This window comes from Passer domesticus, chromosome 18, assembly GCF_036417665.1.
Source record: "Passer domesticus isolate bPasDom1 chromosome 18, bPasDom1.hap1, whole genome shotgun sequence".
Classification (NCBI taxonomy): domain Eukaryota; kingdom Metazoa; phylum Chordata; class Aves; order Passeriformes; family Passeridae; genus Passer; species Passer domesticus.
In genome coordinates, this window is record NC_087491.1 from 3903581 (window position 1) to 3924197 (window position 20617).

Sequence of the window (20617 nt, forward strand, 5' to 3'; positions counted from 1 at the left end):
ACCTGTTCAGGATGGGGTGAAAGTCTGGGCTCCCAAAACTGATCTGAGGCACTGTCAGGACACGTCCAGGCTCTGCCCTGCCTGGCTGTTGTGGCACAACCACCTCTGCATTGTGGGCTCTCGAGCAGAGCAAGCCCACTTCTCCCCTCCTCTTCCCAGTCTGTGTGCCCCAGCACACAGTCTGAAGCTTAAAAATAGTCCCAAACTTGTCCTTGTTTTGCAAGAGGCAGTACTGGAGAAAGGATTACCCCAGCATCCCCTTCTGGAGCATGCCTGGGGAGCAGTGGGGAGGTTGTAGCAGCAGTAGCATGGTGGGGTTGGGATGAGGGGCTGCATGCAGTGAAGCAGGTGCAGGTGCTGTGGTGTTTCATGCCTGTTGCTAAGGAGCTGCCTCTGGCAGATCCAAGGCACAGACTTTGTGGCACGTGCTCATCCCCCTGCCACAGCCTGTGTGGCCTTGTTCACTGGTGAGTTTTCCCCCTGCAGCCCGATGTGTGCAGTGCTGGGCTTGTTAAGTGTGCTCAGATGAGGATTTAATTCCAGATGTTTGAGATGACCCCCTTCCTCTGAGGGCAGCCAGTGTGCTGCTAAAACACTGTGATGCTATAAATAAACCTGTCTGCTCCACAAGGGAGAAAAGCCTTTGGTTTGAGCAGGAGTTTGTTCTAAACAGGAGCCCAAGAGTTGGCTTTTTTGTCTCAGGATTTATGTTGACCCTTGGTTTTGGGGAGGAGCTGGAAAATGTAGGTTTTCCTGCTGCTCTCAGCCTGATGGAAGAAAATGCTCACAGTGGGGGGAAAGATTGACCTACCTGGGAAGACAAGATTTGTTCTCCTCCTTTTCTGCAGGTACACACCTGCCCAGCCTCCCTTTGGAGGCTCTGCACTGCTGGAATGAGGACATCCTTGTGTGTCCATACTGCCTGCCCCTCCTCCTGCTGGCCGGGACTCTGGCTGAAATAATTCATGCATAGCCAAAATAATGACTGTGGGTCACTTTGCCCCTGTGGCAGGGCTGTCACTCCCCTGGGGTTCCTACAGGGTGGAGTTTTTTGAGAAGCTGCTTCAGCCTTCCTACAGTGTGGGGTTCTTTTGTGGGGTCTGGGCTTCCTGCTGGTTGGCTGGAACACCCAGGTGGGTCCTCCTGCCTCAGCCTGGCAATGGAAACATGCAGCCCTGTTGCCACAGCCAGGGCAACAGGCACTGCTGGCTCTTGGGATCACATTTGCTGAGCTTGGATTGGCAGGGCTGGCTCTGGTGCCCTGGAAATCAGCACACTGAAAGGTTGGGGAGGGAGGGACTGTCCCTTGCATTGCTGTGGCAGCTGCTGTGAGGGGTTTGGCTGGTCCAGCCTCTTGCAGAGGCCAAGTGCCAGCCTGGGGAAGGAATGGCTGAACAGCAGAGGTTGCTCTTGCTCCTGGGGGCTAAATGATGCTAAAGTTTGTGCCACTGCAGAGGGGCTGCAGCCGGGCTCGTGTGTGGCAGGAGCATTGCCACGGGCAGCAGCACAGGGACAGAGAGGGGTCAGACACAGCAACCACTCAGAATTCCACTGGGGTCTGAGCCTCTGAGCAGAGAGCTGCACTGGCTGTGAGCTTGTGATGGCTGTGGGAGCTGGGATGAGCCCCTGGGTCAGGGGAAGCAGCAGCCAAGTCCCCCAGGAGCTGCAGGCTGCTGGTGCTGTGGGACATGCTGCTCCCTGTGCATCAGCTCCAGACAAGTCACCTTCCAGGGCCTGGCTACAGGCTTGGATTTGATTTGAGATGGAAAGCATAGATTACTCTTCTATACAGCTCCTCTCCTTCCATGTTAGAGGGCAGATCCCTTTCCTGCCCCTGTTCTGGTTCTTGTGAAGGAAGAAGATAAAAACCTCCCCAGACAATCCTTAACCTTGTGCCAAACCCGCCACTGCCTCCAGCACTTGTTGTAAGCTCTGCTCTTGCCTCACTGGCTTGTGAAATGCTCAAGACTATTTGTGTCTCAAGAACTGACAGGATGGACCCAGAAGGATGGGGACAGCTGAGATTTAATTAGGAGCTGTTGGTTTAATTAGTAGTGTCTCAATATATTCATGCACGAGGGACTTGTGTATCTCGTGAGTTTCCAGCCTTCCTGCTCAGTCCTTTCTGTCTGAAGCTGTATGGCTGTGTTTCTGTAAGGGCCATCAGTAGAAAAACCTCGTCCTGCCCCTCTTGGTGTCACTTTTCGTGGAACTTTTCTAGGAATTACCCAGTCTCTACAAACTGAGAGTAACTTGCTCTGCCTATGGGTTTTGCTCTCTCCCAGGCTTTCCATTTTCCCAGTGCTGTCTGGCAGGGTTGGAGGATCTCAGGGTGTACCCAAATTTGTGACCTTTGCTGAACCCAAAGGTGTCACTCCAAGGTGGAGCTGTGTGCTGAGGTGACCTCCAGCTGCCCATCCTGTGACAGCCCATCCTCCTGCCAAAACCAGGTCCCACTGCCATGCTTTGAGGAGGGGTTGAGGCTCAGGGGGACCCTTCACCCCTTCTCCCAAGGCTGCTTCTGGCCCCTGGGATGGAAAATGGCCCATTCCCAGCTCATGGATGCTCTGAGTCCCTGCAGCTCTGGACAGTCCCTGGCAGCTTGAGAGAATCTGTTAAAATGTGGTGATCACTGTCTGCCATGGCTCTGATGGAGAGGGATGAGGGAAGGGGGCTCTGCCTTTCCCTTCCCATGGCTGGTTTTCATGAAATGAAGACTTCTCTGATGCAGACTCACTTCACTCCCACAACTCCCACAGCACTTTCTCCTCCTCTGCTCCCTTGTTAGCTGCATCCAGGCATGCAGGAGTTTTCCAGAGGGTATCTCAGTCCCCGGGTGCCCTCTGACTCTGTCACTAAAGCATGCCCTGCTCCCTTGTGCTGTGTGGGGTCACTGCAGGCACAGTGGCTCTGCCACCCACCTCATCCCACGTGTGCAGGGCTGGGTCTCTCCTTCCCTGCAGCAGGGACGGCTGGAGCCCCTGGGTGCAGCAGACCTGGCTGAGGCCACGTGGTGACCGGGTAAGCTTCAGCTGCCAAAATCCCAGGCTGTTTGTAAGTGCCATTTCAGAGCTCCGTTGCCAGCTCTTCATCCATCCCTTTGGAGGAAAGGGAATGACAGGAGGGTCTGTTTGTCCTGCCTGAGCTGCTGCCAGCTGCAACAGCCACCACCTCCAGCTGTGTCAGGTTGTGTCAGGGGCCAGGGCAGCTCAGGCTGGAGCTCAGGGCAAGGCTCTTCCCCCAGAGGGTGCTGGCACTGCCCAGGCTCCCCAGGGAATGGGCACGGCCCCGAGGCTGCCAGAGCTCCAGGAGCCTTTGGCCAGCGCTGCCAGGGATGCCCAGGGTGGGGTTGGTGGGGGGTCTGGGCAGGGACAGGGGCTGGGCTGGGTGATCCTGGTGGGTCCTTTCCAGCTCAGGGTGTTCTGTGATTCTCAAACCAGTTTTGCTACTTCCCCTGCTCAGCCTAGAAACTCCAAACTGACCAAGATGCAGCAGCCTCTTCCCTCCCCCTCTGCCCATACCTGTTGTAGCAGGTGTGTGACACAGGTGGGACTTGGAAGTCAGAGGTGTTCACTTGGGACTGGGGCTGAGTGCAGGGTGACCATTGAGCCTCTGCTTGCTCAGCATGTGGCTGGATTTCGGAAGGAGGGATGTGCACACAGAACCTGCCCCTGGCAGAGGAGGGGATGTGTGTGCTGTCCTTTCCTCATGCCTGAGATGCCACACCAGCTCCCCTGAGGAGGTCAGCTCACTGGGTCAGGAGAAAAAGCAGTTTGAAATCTATGGCTGCTCTCCTTAAATCACCTTGGAAGAAGGCAGACGTGCCCAGCTCCTGGCATCTCTATTTTTACTTTGTGCAGAGATGGATATGGCTGAGCTGTCTCCTTTTATTTCCAGCATTTGGCACGTGCTGCAGCGCGTTGCTAAAGATGTGTCTGGCTGGATGTGGAGCTGCCTGCTTCCCTGAGTCCCTCAGGGACTCTGGGGGTGAAGGGCTCTTGCCTTCTGCATGGCTTCATCATCCATTTCTTCTCTTTGCCTCCCCCTTCCCCTCCCTTTACAGTCTTTGGACTTTGTTTTTTTCCTGTATTTATTCAAATCAGCCTTGGTAAACAAGGAGCAGGAGGGAGGTGACTGGGGCCACTGGTAGCACTGGATTCCAGAGGCATTTTTAATGGCTCTCTAATAACTGGAACTGGCCTGTTCTGATGCACAAACTATTCTTATTTCCTCTGTCTGCAGCTTGGCAGTTCCAAGATTTCCTTGGAAAGGCTCAGACTGTGCATTTTGCTTCCTGACAAGCAGGCTGACAAGCTCTGTGCTCAGGTGGCTCCCTTGCAGCAGCTGTGATGGTGCTGGTTTTGCCAGGTCCATCCTGACAATTGATGCTTTTGGGTTCTAGCTGCCCCCAGAGCCATGTGCCTGAGCTGTGCTTGTCACACATCCATGTCCCTCCTCCTGCCTGTGGGCAGGAGCCTGTACAAGAGAGAGCCAGGCAAGTCCCCAGTATCTCCCTCTGCCCATGGGATGCTCATGGAGGGGTTGATTTCATGGTCCACTGTTCCAAAACCTGGTTAGGAGTGAGATGAAGGATTTGATCTGTTGAACCAGGCACCTCTGAAACCTCCCAAATAACCTGGCTCTGTATCTTCCAATCTTTCCTGCTCTGGGCATGAAACTGAGGAGCTCTCTGGCTGTCCTGGACGTGCTGCCCCAGCATCACCCACCCTGCAGGGGCCTGGGGATCTGCTGGCTCCTCCAGGAGCCTGGGGGGATGAGGTGGGTTATGCAATCCCTGTGTCCAGTCACACTGTCAGCTGTGGGCCAATAGCTCAGAGCTGTTGTCCGCCCCATTTTTCCCCAATGAGGGGAGCTCATGTGTCTGGAGCAGGTTGGAGAAGATGCTCTGTAACAAATCTCTGCCCCCTGAACTGCTCCAGGGCTTGTCCCAAGTGTGGTGACTTGGTGAGGGGACACTGGGAAATTTGGGGAGCATAGAGGGAAGGGGAGAGTGAAATTCCTTCAAACTTCGCAGCCTGAAATGCTGCTTTCTGTTGCTTGGGGCTGGAATGGCAATCCCAGGGTGTGTGATGGTCAGGAATGTGGCTGGAGAGGGCTTGGTGGGGCTGAAGGTCTGGAACCCCTCAGAGCTCCAGAGAAACTCCTCCAGGGACTGTCCCTCCTCTCTAGGCACAGACCATGCCAGTCTGGGATGTCAGTGGTTAACTGGGCAGCCTTGGAGCTGACAGCTCCTCTGCTGGAAAACTCAGCAAGCAGCAAGCTGTAGAGGGATTTTTGGACATGGTCTGGCTTTAGCCCTGGTGTTTGACCATGGCAGGAGGGCCCCAGCCACAGACTGGCTCTGGGTGTCAGACTGCAAAACCACTGCCTCTGCTTGCTGAGCCTGTCTGCTGTGGGAGGGGAGCTGTGCCACAGCCTGTGCTCCTGAGCATTCCCACCCACCTGCTCCCTGGAGCAGCAGAGCCTCCTCACCACAGTGCAGCATGGGGCTGCAGTCAGAGCCTGTGGGCCCCTTCTCTGGGCACTGAGCAGATGGGGGTGATCTGTAAACTCCTGCTGTGCAGGGAGGCTGAGGGGGAGCCTGCTCAGGGGCTGTGGCTCCTGAAGGATGTGAATGTTCTCCAGCTTTTGGTTGGGCTTTTCTTGCTCATCTCCTGTGTGAAAATGAGGGAATGGAGTGGGTGAGTCTGGGCTTGATTTGACTGGATCCATCTGTGTTATGTGGGCTAATTCAGGGTGGGACAGGCTTGTTGTGAGCCCAGAGATGTGGCAGTGTGTCCGAGGTGGGAGCTTGGCACCAATGCGTAGGTACACAGGACACCACCCTGCTAAAACCTTTCCTACTCCTGATGCTGAGACCCCTCCTTGGCTTTGGCTCTGCCCTCTGCCAAGAGAGTATTGGATATCACCTGGGGAGGGGGGGAGGATTAATTGTGATGGTTCACCTTGGGAGGGCACCTGTATCAGCTCAGGTGTGCTCTGTGCTGTGGTGGGGGAGTTCCCATTCCAGGCCGTGCTATCCTGTTCTTTCCCTGCCTTGCAAATGCTGAAGCACATCACAGACACAGGGCAGTGATGTGTCAGCCTCGCTGCTCTATCGATGTTTGGATAACGAGAGTTGACATCTGGAGCTGCTTATCCTCTGTCCTTGAGTGTAGAACAACACTTGGACTGCAAGGGGCTCTTCATCTCACAGTCATGATCAGCTGTGAGGGTATGGCAGGAGATCTGTTGGGGGAGACTCTTCTTCCTTGTGGGATTACAGACTTTTAGCCCTGAGGAGCTCATTCCTCCTGACTGCATGACCCCCCTCGCTGTGACTGGAGTGTGAGCTATGTGCTGCCCCCGCAGAGAGGGCTGGATTTGGGGTTCCTGTCTTGAGTCAGTGTGGAAGACAAGGTCACATTGGCCAGGCAGGTGCTCTGGAGAGCTGTTTGAGGTGGCTGCAAGCAGCAATAACATGCAGCCCTTGGTGTTTGGGTAGGTGGGTGGAGGTGTTGGTATCAAGAGGGCTGAGAACACTTGGGGAGGGGAGAGGAGAGCTCCTAAGCCAAGGCAAACTGGCCACCAGCTTCCCAGGGAGATACTTCCTGTGGATGCAGCTGGAGCACAGGGGAGCAGATGGGTCAAACAGGCAAAGTGTCTGTCTGGTGGATCCTGTCACCTTCCTGCCAGCAGAACTATTCACCTGGCCAGTGGGGTAAGGGAGTTCTGTGGGCTCCAATTAAGCTCTTACAAAACCTGATGGGATTCAGGTGACAGATGTTCAGGCTGGAACAGTCCTGAAGGCTCTGTTTGTGCCATGATAGGTCTGCCTGTGTCCTCCCTGTGTGGGGGTAGCAGTGCAGATCATCTCTTGCTGTGCAGCAAGGCCAGTCTGTCACGTTTGTCTGTCTCTGTGGTCCAGTGTCGACATCAGAATCTAATTTCAACTTGCTGAGTATTGGCCAAGACTAACTGAAGATGTCTGTGGGGAGCTTCTCTGAGAGCCACGCTGCAGGCTGAGCTCTTGGGGTGACTTTCTCCAGGCAAGGCACAAACACAGCTCAAATTACTGTCCTTGCTTTTGGGAGGGTCAGACGGCACCACTGATGCTTCCAGACCTTGCTGTGTGGCTTTGCTGAGTGCTGTGCCTCTAACAGAGGAGGAGCCACTCCCTTAGAACTGGTGTCTGGCTGGGAAGTGATGTGTGGATGGACATTTTGGAGGTCCTGGAGGGCAAGTGTTAATGGCAAAGTGATTTTGCTGCAAGCTATTGAAGCTGAGACTGAGCCCACGAGCAGGGAGCAGGCTCCCAGGGGCTGGGAATGTCCTCTGAGGGTCACAGGGCTGTGAATTCAAGCAGCAGAGAGCTTCTCCAGGCTGCACTGGGGGGTCTAGCTCTCTGCTGCTGCCTCAGACAGGGCTGTTTGAACCCCTTGTTCAGCTGGTTAATGGGCTTGTGCCAAACGTGTCTCTCCTCCCAGGGATGGTGAGACATTCGGTGGGATGCCTGGCTCCTCGTGGGGTGGGAGGCAGCAGAATCCTTGGCTGCTCATCCCTGTCTGGACAGTGACACCCAAGGCTTCTGCTCTCAGCCAGAGTGCCAAGGCTGGTGCATGTTTTGTGAGGGAACACTGCTTGGTTTGGGAGAGAGCTTTGCCTGTCAGGGAGCTGCAATCACTGCTGGTAAGGGCTTCCACAGTGCAAGGAAACCAGGGTTTCAAAGGTGATAATATCTAGCAATAGCACTGGGGTAGCAGGGAGTGCTCAGTTGTGCTGGGAATGCTGGAAAACCTACTTTTGGAATGAAAGCATGACCTGGTTCCTTTGCTCCATTTTCCCACCCTGTGTGTGTTTTCATGAGGCACAGTGCAGTACCTGAGGCAGGTCTGAACCTGTGGTTTTGCTTTCTCCCAGTGCTGATGTGTGTTCTGTCTCTCCACAGCCATCAAGGTGAGCTGCGTTGGATCCTGTGGGGTGTCCAACAAGATCAATGACACAGCATGGACTGTGGAGGAGCAGTACTTCAACAGCACGCTGTCCCTGGCAGACAAAGGTATGGTCCTCAAGGGCCTGGTGCAGATCTGTGTTCAGAGAAGCTTTACAGAAACGTATCACCAAGACTTCAGCATCCCCTCCATGTGAAATACCCCTCACAGGCTGCCTTGGCCTGTGCACAGAGGATGGCAGCCAGGATTAGAGACTACACGAGCTTAGCAGGAGCTGTGCGGGGAAGGATCCTGAGCAGGACTTGGCAGCCACCCTGCAAACACTGGCCCTGATCTTTCTGAAGCAGAGCTGTCACAGGGACTGCTCCCCATCTCAAGGCTCTGGGTTCACCCTGCTCTGCCTGAAGCAGAGCTGTCACAGGGACTGCTCCCTGTTTCAATACTCTGAATTCACCCTGCTCTGCTTCCCACGTGTGTTTATGGTGCTCACAAAACACTGATCAAAGCTGGTCAGCAGAAGCCAGTGGTTTGCTGTGAAAGGGGTTGTGGGTGTGTCACTTGTGCTTCAGGAGAAGCTCTGGGAGTGTGGCAGGATCAGCCTAGGACAGTTACCCCTGCTCCCAGTGAGATGGACAGAGATAGTGATGGGGTTGTATTGTCCTGTGGGTAAAGTGACACCAGCAGCCTCTGGGGATCTGTGTCTGAATGAATGCTGTCTTTCTGCTGTTAAATAGGTCAGCCTTACCACAAATAATTCATGCTGTGCCCTGGCTCCTGTTGAAATCAAGATGTGCTAGTAGTATTCACCTGCTGAAGGCACTGGCTGTAACAGGAACATGGCAAAAGCCCAGGGTAGCAGGAGCTCAGCCCTCTGATTCTGTTTTGTCAAATAACAGGAAATGGGTAAAACTGAAATGGCAGTTTCTGCTAGCTCAGCAATTTTCCAAGCAGAGCTTTTAGCATCGTGGGGAGACTGAACTCATTCCTGCAGCAACTGGTGAGAGGGCTGCTTGCTCTCAGGTCCCTGCCAAGGGAGACAGTTGGCTGGCTGGCTCTTGGATCACAGCCTGGGGGCTGCAGGCAGAGATAAACTGCCTGGGAGGGCAATGGGAAACATTCCTGCCCGATTCTGGATGTGCTGAGCACAGAGAGCCCAGCTGTGGGTGTCAGGGTGGGGACACAGTCACAGGAGGTCTGTAAAGAGCTGCAGGCCATTGGGCTTAGATGAGTTTGGAGTTGTAGGCTGCAAGTGAGTGTGGACTTGTGGAGACCTTTAAACCTGCAACTGCACTGAAAAATGCTCCTGGTGGTCAGATCTGTGTGCTGGGCAAGCTGGGCAGGGGCAAAAGCCAGGCAGGAAGGTGGAGTGGGAAGAGGTGGGTGTGCTGTTTGTTGGGCTTGCAGCATCTGGAAAACTTTGATAGCTGCTTTGGCAGTCAGTTCTTGTGAGGCTGCCCTTGGGAGCCATCCTCTTGATAACTAGGACTGGAGTGAATTAGGAAGGATGGAAAGAAAAGCCATGTGCTCAAGTGTGCCCTTTGAAGGCCTGACATCCAAATGTGGCCAAAATTTGGTAGTCACAGTTCTCCAAGTGTTTGTGGAAAACCCTGGTCTGTTGGCTGTTGGTTTTCTGGGACCCAGACTCCTGTACACCTCCCAGGGCAGGGCTGCTGTCTGTCACCCACTGCTATCACAGGCTCTGCCAGCCTTGAGCGGGTGCCTGGGGCTGGCTGCTGGCTCTGCACTGGAGCTGGTCACTGGAGAGCCACGAGCCTGGGCTGTGACTGGGCTGAACAGGCCAGCTGGTGTCCCCCAGAGCTGCCACAGCTGCAGGCAGGTGAGGCAAGGTACAGCAGTGCATGATTTACCTTTGGAGAATTGAAGGGAAAATCTGTCCCTGTGGAGTTGTGTGTTTGGAAACTGAGGTGTGTTGTGGTGTTTGTTCCTGTCCTGCCTTGCAGAGCTGCAGTGAGATTATGAGGAAAGCCCAGCCCAGGTATCATCAGTTGGTCTGGAGCAGTGTGCTGAGTACTCACTGACCTCTGACCTTCAGCTTTTTGTGTCCAGCTTTTTGTGTGGACCCAGCTGCTGGGAGCTCCCAGCCTGGTTCCCAGCTGCAGGGAAGCAGAGGGGAAGAGGGTGGGCAGTCCCTGTGTGTGTGGGATTGCAGCCACGGGGGATTTGCCCTTCATGCTCAGGAATTACTGCCCTGGACTTGCAGGTTTGTCCCATGTCTGCATCCAGACGGGACAGCTGGGCCCCCGGGAGGATGGAAGGGGAGCAGTGGGGTGGAGATGGGACAGTGTCAATGCTGCCTTTAGACCTGAGTCCACCAGCAGAGATGGCTTTGAAGCTGACCCTTACATTTGCTGTGCTGGCTTGCAGGGATGTGGAACAAAAGCCCTGGGGGCTGGCACTGCTCCAGCCTGCAGCACAGGAACAGAGAGAGCTGTCTGCTGTCACAGCCCTCCCTGTGACACTGATGGGTGTCTGGGCTGGTGGAGCAGAGGGAGCCAGGCTGCTCCTTCACATCCCTGCCTCTGTGTCTGCCTGTCTGTCTGCCTGCTCTGAGGGGCTGCTGGCAGCACAGTGCCCTGGCACAGCTCAGCCCTGCAGGGCTGTGCTGGGGGAGCCCTCGATGGCCTTGTGCACGCAGAGCCTCAGCGCTGACTCAGCCATGGCATTTTTAGGCTTTCCAGGAATAGCTCTCAGCTGTCCTGGCCTTTCCTGAAAAAAGCACAAAGGAACCCCAGACAGATGGAGTGCCCCATGTGGGTGTTCCCTGGGTGTCCCTGCAGGGCTGAGCCACCTGGGAGGGGAAACTGAGGCAGGCTGGTCTGCTGGCTCTGGGGGTGTGGGGTGGGGAGGTCACTGATGGTGATGGCAGGAGCCCAGGGTGAGTTAGGGGAGTTGGAAGCATTTCCAAGCAAGGACTCCTAAAGGAGCCCACCCTGCCAGCACACAGCTCCTGCCCTGGCCAGCACCAGCAGCTCTGTGACAGAGCACCCCAAGCAAAGGTTACTGGTGGCATCTGGCATGGTCCTGCAGGGGAATAAAAACCATGCAAAAACCCCCCCAGGGTGAATCTGTGCCTGTTACTCCAGGTCAGGGGGGGCTGTGCCCACCTTCTCCCACCACAAAGCAAACAGCAGAAGGGAGGGAGGGTGGGGCTGTGGAAGGTCTGGTGTCACCTGGAGGGGCTGCCTTCCTGCCACATCCCCAGAGGCCTGATCCACACAGGGGATGTCACTGCCGAAATTGAGTTGAGGAAGGGAGGAATTTGCTTCTGCCTCAGAGGACTCTTCTGTTCCTGCCTTCCCCCCACTGCAGCAACGCTCTTACCTCTTCTTTTTGAAGAAGTACATTAAAAAATAAAAGGTGACCAGGAGCAGCATGTCCCTGCTGGGGGGAAACTGGCAGCCAGGCTGTGCCCTGGGGCAGAGGGTAGCTCCAGGCTGTCCTCTGACACCATCCCCAGCTCCCTTGAAAGGGGCTCATCCAGTCTGATGGCATTGGCCTGGATTGAGGAAGGATCCCAGGTGTCCCCAGGGCCACACAGCAAACTGGGCTCTGTCTTGCCTGTCCCTAGTGAGTGGCTCAGCTCCAGTGGTGCCAGTGCTGTGCTGGCACCCGTGGGGGTGGTGCAGGGAGGCAGGCTCAGCCTGACAAACAGCCCGCCTCGCTCTATCCCTTCCCACATCCTGAGCAGTAACTTGCAAAAACACCAATCTGTGCTCTTTGAGGACACGTGGGGGGAAGGGGAGAGAAGGTTTGCAAAATTGTTGAGGCTCAGATTGCTCTTTAAGCCTCTAAGAATGACTCCACACTTCTCCCACACACCTTTGCATTGAAATAAGTGAGGGGGAAGTTCGTCCTCCGTGGTATCAGCTACTGCTTGTATTACACACTGCTTTTTGTATTACACACTACTTTTTGTATTACACACTGCTCTGTTTTTTTTTTTTTTTTTTTTAAAGGCTGTACATTGCATGAAAAAAGAGGCAGGCCCTGAAATAACCCAGATGCCCACTTTGGCACTTAAGGCACTTTCCTGTCTCTGCCCACCTTGGCACAGGGTGTGCAGGACCCGGCTGTGCCACTGGAGCAGGTTGGTGGCGAGTGCTGCTGCAGAGGACCCTGCTCCCCCCAGGGCTTGTCCCCAGTGAAGCAGGATGTCCTCTGTGCTCTGGGACAGCCTCTGGTGGGGCTGGGCAGGAGCTGGAGGCAGCAGGCAGCCGTGAGGAGCAGGGGATTGTGCTGCAGCCTTGGCAATCACACACAGGCCAACGGTTTAATGAACTCGGGCTCTTTACATCAAAGCTGCTGGGAAGTGTGGAGTGTGCCAGCTGCTGCAGAGCCTCTCACTGCTCTGTTTGCTGGAGAGCTGCTGTGCCACAGAGGTCACTCAGCCACCGAGGGCTCCCAGGGGGGGTTGTTACTTGTGTCCTGGACGGGAGGCTAAGAGGGTATTTACTTTTCCCACTTGGACTTTGATTGCTCGCTAGTGTTGATTTTTCCTTTTGCAAAGAAAGGCAGGAGGGGTGGGGGCTGCTGGGTTTCTGTAGGTGTCAGCAGTGCAGGGGATCAAGTGGCAGCGAGCACAGAATGGCACCGCTTGTACCCGCTGCTCTGGGACACAGAGATGCTTCTCTTGGTCCAATATAATGGAGTGATTCAGCTCTGCAGAGCCTCCTGCTCCTCTCCCCCTCCCTGCTGTGGCTCTGCCCTTGTTCAGCCGGAGAGGAGCAGGTCCATCATGTGCCTGTACCCCCATGGGGCTGTCCCTTCCCTGCACACACAGCTGCACACACAGCTCCTGCCCTGTGGAGGGGTTGTGCATGCAAAGGTAGACTTTGTTTTTTTTTTCATTCCCTCCTTGTACCTGAGCTGAACTCATGCAGGGAGCTGGCTGTAATTTCCAGCTGACCTTTCTTTTGGCAGCTTGTTAGTTAGCTCGAAGGCGCTGCAGGGATTTCCTGGCAGCTCCACACGCTTCCTCTGCTGGCAGATTTCTTGCACAAAGAGCATAAAAGGGGCAGCTGTGCATCACCTCTTCCCTGGGGTGGTTCTCTGCCGGCCTGGCACAACACCTTCATGGCCAGCAGTTGGCACAGGGTAACAATCCTGGCTCCCAGCTGAATTAAAAAATCTTGGTGATCTGACTAAGCAGAATTGTGAGACTTGTGCAGCTTCTTCTGAGCGAGCAGGAGGTCTCAGAGCAGCAGGTGATGTTCCTGGACAGCCCCTGCCCAGGTGAGAGCAGCAGGGCAGTGCTGAGCCACTGCAGATGTTCTGGTGCCAGCTCCTGGCCACACTGTGCTGCTGGGCTCGGGAGCAGTGGCTGCACAGGAAAGCCACACTGAGGGATCTGCTGTGCCTTGGGTCACAGCCGCTCCCTCAGCACTTCCCAATTTCTTGCCTCAGTAGACCAGTTAATCCTCTGGGTTTTCTGCAGCATTGCCATACTGCCAGATCCTGCTAATTCATTGAGAATGTCTCTGGAAACTGCTGACACAGAGGTTTATGAGCAGTGGAGCCCTTGCCTCAGTGCTGGGCGCTCTGCTGCACCTCCTGTGTTACAGAAGGGTTGATCTCAGCAGCATTACCAGTGGGGAGGTTGTTCCTGCTGTGTGTGTGTGTGTTTGCAGAGCTGGAGCAAGTTGCTGCCTTGAAAGGGAGCGTGGAGCCTGCTGGGGCTGTGCTCCATCACTGCCACACAGATCAGGAGAGCTCTCCTTGGAGCCGAGCACCGAGGCTTTCCTGGCAGCTTTGCCTGAGCTTGCTGGCAGGTTGCTCTTCTGGCTCTTGGCTGCTCCCTCTGTGGCACCTGTACCTGCTGATGGCACGAGCAAATGTGTGCATTTCCCCTCCTTTGTTGCAGTTTGTAATCCCCTGTATTAACTCCATTCACCAGAGGCTGAGTTGAGTCCTGTGCTAAAGCTGCAGTGGCTCAGCGTCACCTCAAGTGCCCTGGCACAGACTTAATGCTTCCCTTCTGACAGCTCTGACAGAGCCTCCTGAGAGCTAAAGAGCTCTGGCCCCTTGCTTATATCTAATATTCAGTTTTCTGGCTGTAAAAGGGGATGAGGAGAGAGGGCAGGACAGGGGTGAGCAGGGTGCTGGCTGCTGGGACTGCAGTGAGACTGACATCTCTGTCTCTAGCTGAGGACTTGGGGTTCTGTGGCACAGTGCAGAGCTAGGGCTGCTCATTTCTCCACCCCAAAGTGGAAAACACAAACCTTGTGCTTTCCTGCTCTCTGTCTGGAGAGGAGAGTACTCAAGCTGTGCATCAGCAGCACTAGAATCAGTCTAACCCAGCACCTTTGGAGGAGCTTGCCTTCCCCAGGGCTGGCTTTAGGCAGCAGGAGGAAAGAGACATATTGCTGCAAGTGATGGCACAGGGGCCAGCAGGCACCAGGTACCTCTCTGTGCTCCTTGAATTGGCCAACACAGTTAATGCATCACTTGTTAAGTAGCCAGGGAGAAACTGCCATATGGTCTGGCCTGCTGTTCCTCTGCTAGAAGAACCAAAAAAATCTGTGTACTCCAAAGGTGCAGCCTGTTCCTGTTCTAGCATCCAGGAGGGAGCAGAGCCTGGCAGGGACTGTGGGGAGGGACAGGGCTTGGGGCAGGAGCCCCATTTCAGCCACTGCCTGTCTCCTGTGCCTGGGGTGCAGGGACACTTTCCAGGCTCCTAGTGGTGGCTGCAGAGCTGATATCATCCTTCTCTTTGGGGGCTGGAGGAGTGACAAACTGGATTATTCCCCTCTTTTGCTGTGTGCAGCTGTGGGTGGAGCGTGGTGAGGCAGAGGTGTGTGCTGTGCCACACTCTGTGGTTCCAGACCTGCAGCCTGCTGTGTGTCACACATCTGGGCTGGCTGTCCCAGCACACCACAGTGTGAGCCTTCCCAGGAGAGGAATCAACCTCATCTGAGTCTGCTGTGTGACCAAGGCACCTCCTGACTCCCTTCTGCTGTCCCAGAGGTCCTGGTTTTGTTGTGGTGGCCGTGACCCTTGTGCAGAGATGGCTGTGACCACCTGTGACTTCCAGACAGGGACCCTGGGGCTGGGCCAGCCAGCCTGGCATGAGGATTTGGCAAGTGTCCCCACAGTGGTGCTGGTTGGAAGGTGCAGCCCAGCAGGGCTGGCCCCACCAGTGCTGTCAGACCGGGCTGTTTGCACAGAAAGCTGCCAGACAGCCCTGGGAAGGGGGTGGAACACGGCAGGTAGGGCTGTGTCCTTGTTCCTGTGGGGCTGGCTCCTCCTGAGCCCCAGCCCTGCTCTTGTGCCAGGCAGAGTTGCTGGGGGACATTTCCCAGCCCTGGGCCTGCTGCAAACATGGCAGGGTATGGGCAGGGAGCTTCCCCTTGGTCTGGAGGGATGGTGGCTTTGAAGGGATGGGGATTTCTCTGGCTGCCAGCTCTGCCTGGGCAGGGGCCTGGCAGCACCAGCCAGGGAGGGGTCACTGCTAGGGCCAGAGCCCAGACACTTTGAGCAGCTGTGGAGGAGTAAACTTGACTTGGATTGTTGGTTTAACAGTGTGAATACAGACCTGTGGTCATTTCAGCCCCACTGGGTGTGATGGTGACAGCTTTTCCTTGCACTGTGCTGGTTTGCAGTGGGTGCAGGGAAACCTTTGTGTGGGAAAGGACCTTAAAGATCACCTTATTCCACTCCATGTCGTGGGCAGGGACACCTTCCACTGTCCCAGGCTGCTCCCAGCGCTGTCCAGCCTGGCCTTGGGCACTGCCAGGGATCCAGGGGCAGCCACAGCTGCTCTGGGCACCCTGTGCCAGGGCCTGCCCACCCTCCCAGGGAACAATTCCTAATTCCCAATATCCCATCCATCCCTGTCCTCTGGCAGTGGGAGCCATTCCCTGTGTCCTGTCCCTCCATCCTTGTCCCCAGTCCCTCTCCAGCTCTCCTGGAGCCCCTTCAGGCCCTGGCAGGGGCTCTGAGCTCTCCCTGGAGCCTTCTCCTCTCCAGGTGAGCACCCCCAGCTCTCCCAGCCTGGCTCCAGAGCAGAGGGCTCCAGGCCTGGAGCAGTTCCATGGATCTCTCCAGCAGCTCCATCTCCTCCCTGTGCTGGGCCCCAAGGTTGAGGCAGCTCTGTCTGAGCAGGGCAGAGGGGCTGAATCCCCCTTTCCTGCTGCCCACACTGGGATCAGCCCATGCAGGGGGGTTTATGGAGCCAGCACACAGGGCTGGGGCACACTGAGCTCATCCACCAACATTGCAAACCCTTCTCCTCAGGGCTTTCCTCCATCCATTCTCTGCCCAGCCTGTGTTTGTGCTTGGGATTGCTCTGACCCAGGTGCAGGACCTTGCTCTTGGCCTTGTCAGACTTCCCAAGGCTCTCACAGCCCCTTCAGCCTGGCAGGGTCTCTCTGGAGGGCAACCCAACATCACCAGGGGATCCAGAAGACTTGGCATCAGCCCTCTGGATCAAGGCATTTCTTTTCTGTGAATGAAATGTTCCAGGACTCCTCCACATCCAGTGGTACCAGTGAACAACTCCAGTCCCAGTGTGGAGCAGAGGGGAGCCCTGAGCCATGAATGAGACACCAGACCTATCTCTGCAGGAGTCAGGGACTTCTCCAAGGCTCTTCTGCACTATGAGTGTGTTGTTACTGCTCCTGCTATCTGCACTTCAGTTTTTCTCCAGGCTGTCTGGGGCAGCAGCTTCTTTCCCTCCAGGAATTTTTTTGGGAGGAAGTTTCCCAAGGCTGTGTGGGGGTGGCCAATCTCTGCTGGCTTGACTCCTATCAGGAGGACAGGCTGCTGCAGGTACAGCCCCACAGCAGAACCCTGCTAAGCCTGCTGCCTCTGCTGCCTAATGACTTTCTCAAGGTATTTTTAGCTGCACATAAACTTCAGGAAAAGCTTTTTTGCATCCGAGGACACTGTGGCCTTTGTTCTGGCTTCTGGGAATGGGGAGGTGCTGGCTCGGCGTGGCTGGCACAGCCCTGTCCCCTCACAGGGTCTGTGAGCTGCCCCTGTTTGAGGTTTGAGGGGTCTCAGTGCCCCCTGGAGCAGTGCTGAGCCCCTGCTGTCCCCTGCCCTGGCTGGGGAGTGCCTTGGCAAAGCCTCTGGCTCTGGAGGAGCATGGAAAGGGCAGCTCTCCCCAGGTGTTGGGATGGCCATGGGCCCCCACCATGGTTGGAAACCAGCTCACCTCTGCCTGCTGCCAACAGCAGTCTCTCTTGCAAAGTTGAGCAGCCTCTGTTCCACCTGCAGATGGAATTAGCACATTAAATGTCCTGGATTGTTGCTTGAAGCTCTCAGGGCTGGAGGGACAGGGGTGATGAGTGCCTCCCCATGGGCTGTGTGTTCCCCTCACTGCTGGGATGCTGGAATTGCACAGGGGCTGCAGCTGTGGGATGGCTCTGGACACTCTGCCTGATGCTGCATCTCCTCTGCTGTGATTTGGGCATCTGTTCAAGGCTTGTGAATGCCTGGTGAGACACACATTGCCCTGTGTCACCAGCACAGTGGCTGTGCTGGACTGACACTGCAAGTGTCCCTTGCAGGGAGCTGAGCTGGTGTTTGCTCCTGTTTTCCATGGCAGAAATACCTGGGTGTTGGCTCAAGGTCAGTCTGTGCCCTGCCCATGCTCACAGGGAAGCTGGGACAAGGGAAATTGCAGATTTCCCCTATTATAGCAAGATTAGTCAACGTTTGGAAGTGGAAGCTCGGCCTTTCAGAGCAAAGTTGCCAGCTGGAGAGTTTAGAAACAGTTGCCACCTCCCTTCCCGTTGTAAGGGTGCTTGGTTTGAGATTTGCCAACTTTCCACCAGGCAGCAGGCAGAAGACAGAGATGTTTTTGTAATTCCAAACTGCAAATGGAGCCGTTCCTGTGCCCGTGCTGGAGGAGCCTCTGCCAGGAGAAGCAAGAAGGAGCCCAGGTTGCTGCTAAATATCTGCCTTTCCTCCTGGGGCAGTGGGAGGCAGGCAGGACCTGAACTCACCTGTGGGCTCTGCTGCCTTCTCACTCTGCCAGGCACTCTAGATCATGCCTGTGCTTTCACAGGAGTCTCCTATCTCCGTCAGGACTATTGGCTTTTCTTCATCTTAATTTTGTTAACCTTTGTCTGTGAAACAGCCCTGGCACTGAACTCCTTTCTGCACCAGTGGGTGCCTTGGAATGCCCACTCTGGGATACTGAGGATGCCTAAAGATGCTGCTCCCTCTTGGGGGAAGGAGAGAGGGGGCTGGAAGGAGCAGGTCTGAAAACAAGAGCTGTTCTTAGTCACCTGCAGCATTTCCCTGCTCCATGGAGCGGAGAGCAGGGCTCACTGTGCTTTCCTGGCTCCCTGCTCCGCTCAGGGCTGGGGTCAGGGCTCTGTGGCCGCGAGCCAGGCACTGCTGTGATGCCCTTGCTCTGTGTGAACTGTGGCAGGACACAGCTTCAGTCTGGGGTCTGGGACCCTTCAGGCTGCTCTGGGAACTCCTCTCTGGTTGCAAAGAGCAGGAAGGGCCTTTTCCAGGCCTCACGGGCAGCTTGCTGCAGGCAGGAGCTGCAGGAGGGATTTGCAGGCTGGGTCACAGCCAACAGTCACTTGCTTCCTGACCAAGGCTTGGTCAGGAGCATCAGGCTGGTCTAGGCTCAGCTGTGGGCAGTTCCCAGCTGGTGCCCTGCTCAGAGCTTGGGCTGCTGTGCAGGACCTGCCGCAGTGCCAGCGAGTCACACATGGCTCTGGGAGCCAAACCACATCCTCTGCAGGTGATGCTGCCCACGTGTGTTCCTGGGAGAGTTCATGGCCTTGCTCAGTGGTGCTGTGGGAGTTAGAAACTGTGAAAGTGCTCACAGGTTCACTTCCAGCCCAACTTTCTGTTGGTGCTCCTGAGCTGGGCAGGACTTGGACAGAAATGACTTGTTGGATGGTGCTGCCTGTAACGTAGAATAGTGACTTTTACTTGGTGGAGTCTGGGCTCGTCCTAAGGGTCCTGGAAAGGCTGTGAACTTTCATGCTCCTAGTAGGGACTTGGAATTACTGCCTGCACCTTCATGTGGGCCTCTGCATGTCACACAGCTGGGAATTCTGGTGGAAATTCTCAGTGGAATTCTCTCAGTGGCCACTCCCCTCTGGAGCTCCCACCTCCCTCCCTTCTGCAGGGCAGGAACAGCACTTGCTCCCACTCCTTGTCAGGTGCAGAGGCCCTGTACTGCAATGCAGAAGCTGCACAGGACAGTGGATGTATTCCAGGTATCCATTTGCTTTCTAAAAGTAGGGATAATGGGTGTAAGATCAATGTTGAATGGTGCCTGTTAAAAGACAGAAACCCTCAGGGCAGCAAACAAGGCTGGGTTCATCGACTCGTTCACATTAACCAGGCTTTATCCTGGACCAACCAGCCAAGGCACCTGCTGCACCTCACCTGGCACTTCACTGAGCCAGGCTGCCCAGGAGGGAGCAGGAGAGGCTGTCCCACAGCTGCTCCGGGCCTGCCCAGCCCTGAGCACCAGCCCTGGCAGCGAGGGAAGAGCCTGGCTTGGTGCCTCCACCTGGTGACAGCGCCGGGTGCTGCATTTTAGCCTACATAGCTCGGGTTTGTTTGGGGGACAGGAGGGGAATCTGCAGGGAGGTGATGGCAGTGGGCAAATCCTGCTCCTCTCTGTGAGGCCAAAGTGTACAAACAGACATCTCTGCTGTTCCCCCTTTGCAGGGAGGTGTTCTCCCCTTGCAGGGATCCACGATGAGGCGAGTGTTGGATTGTTCATCCCGCTGTCCCTGCGCTGTGGGGACACACTGTGCCTCATCCCCATGGGGTGGCTGAGCAGGGCAGAGATCTAGCTTCTCATAGCATGAATGATGCACCAAGTCCTGCCTGGGCTGCTGTGTCAGTGGGGGGGATTTACTCTTCTGTCCCCCACCTCCCCCTTCCATGTAATCCACTTAATCTCCTGACAGGACTCGATTACTGTCAGCTCTGCAGAGCCAGCGTTGCTAACGGGCAAGCTGCCTCCCCTGCTTGCAACAACAAAAGCACCAGCCAGAGCTGGGCTTCTGCTACCTCCAGCAATGATCCTACAAAGCAGAACAAACACAGCTCGATTTACTGGGCATCCAAGTCTCCTCTCAGCTCTGCCACTTTAAAAACAAAACCTCTCGTGTATGCATGGATTTAACAAATATGGATAAACCTCGGTGGTTTCCTTACTGAAGGCAACTTTAGGAGCTGCTGGATCACACTGTGGGTTCAGTTCAGCTGTCATACTGCCCTGGAGGGAATCTGGGGCTGTTGGAGGGTGGATGGAGTTGGGGAGTAGGAATCTGTTGTTTTAGCCATGCACTGGATCTTGGCTCTGCCCTGTGCCCTCGAGGCTGTTGCAGAGCAGTGGTTGAAGGAAACAAGTGCCCAGGTAAATGTTGTGGCAATATTTTTCTGAGCTCCTGTTGTCTCAGCAGCCAGGCTGAGGTATTGCAGGTCTCTTCTTGGGTCCAGGGGTGGGTGGACCTCTGGTTGCAGTGCCTGAACCCTGTGCAGGCACTGTGAAGGGCTTGGTATGTGGCTGAGGCTGCAGTGGCTTGATACCCACCAGAACTCCCTACCACCCTCAGACAGTGTCTGTGATTTCTCACATTCCCCCTGACTGCCTGACAGGGGGAAGACTTGAAGAAAAATAAACCCACAGCAGCCCTGTTCTGCGTCCTGTGTCAGTA

At 55.5% G+C, this 20617-nt stretch overlaps 1 protein-coding gene across 1 annotated transcript in view; it reads left to right on the plus strand.

The window, feature by feature from the left end:
• ARRDC1 (arrestin domain containing 1) overlaps nucleotides 1-20617 on the plus strand; it is a 37720-nt gene that overhangs the window by 9210 nt on the left and 7893 nt on the right. The window contains exon 2 of the mRNA XM_064393369.1: nucleotides 7949-8059. Within this exon, the coding sequence (XP_064249439.1) occupies nucleotides 7949-8059 (111 nt within the window). The remainder of the gene's footprint in view (nucleotides 1-7948; nucleotides 8060-20617) is intronic.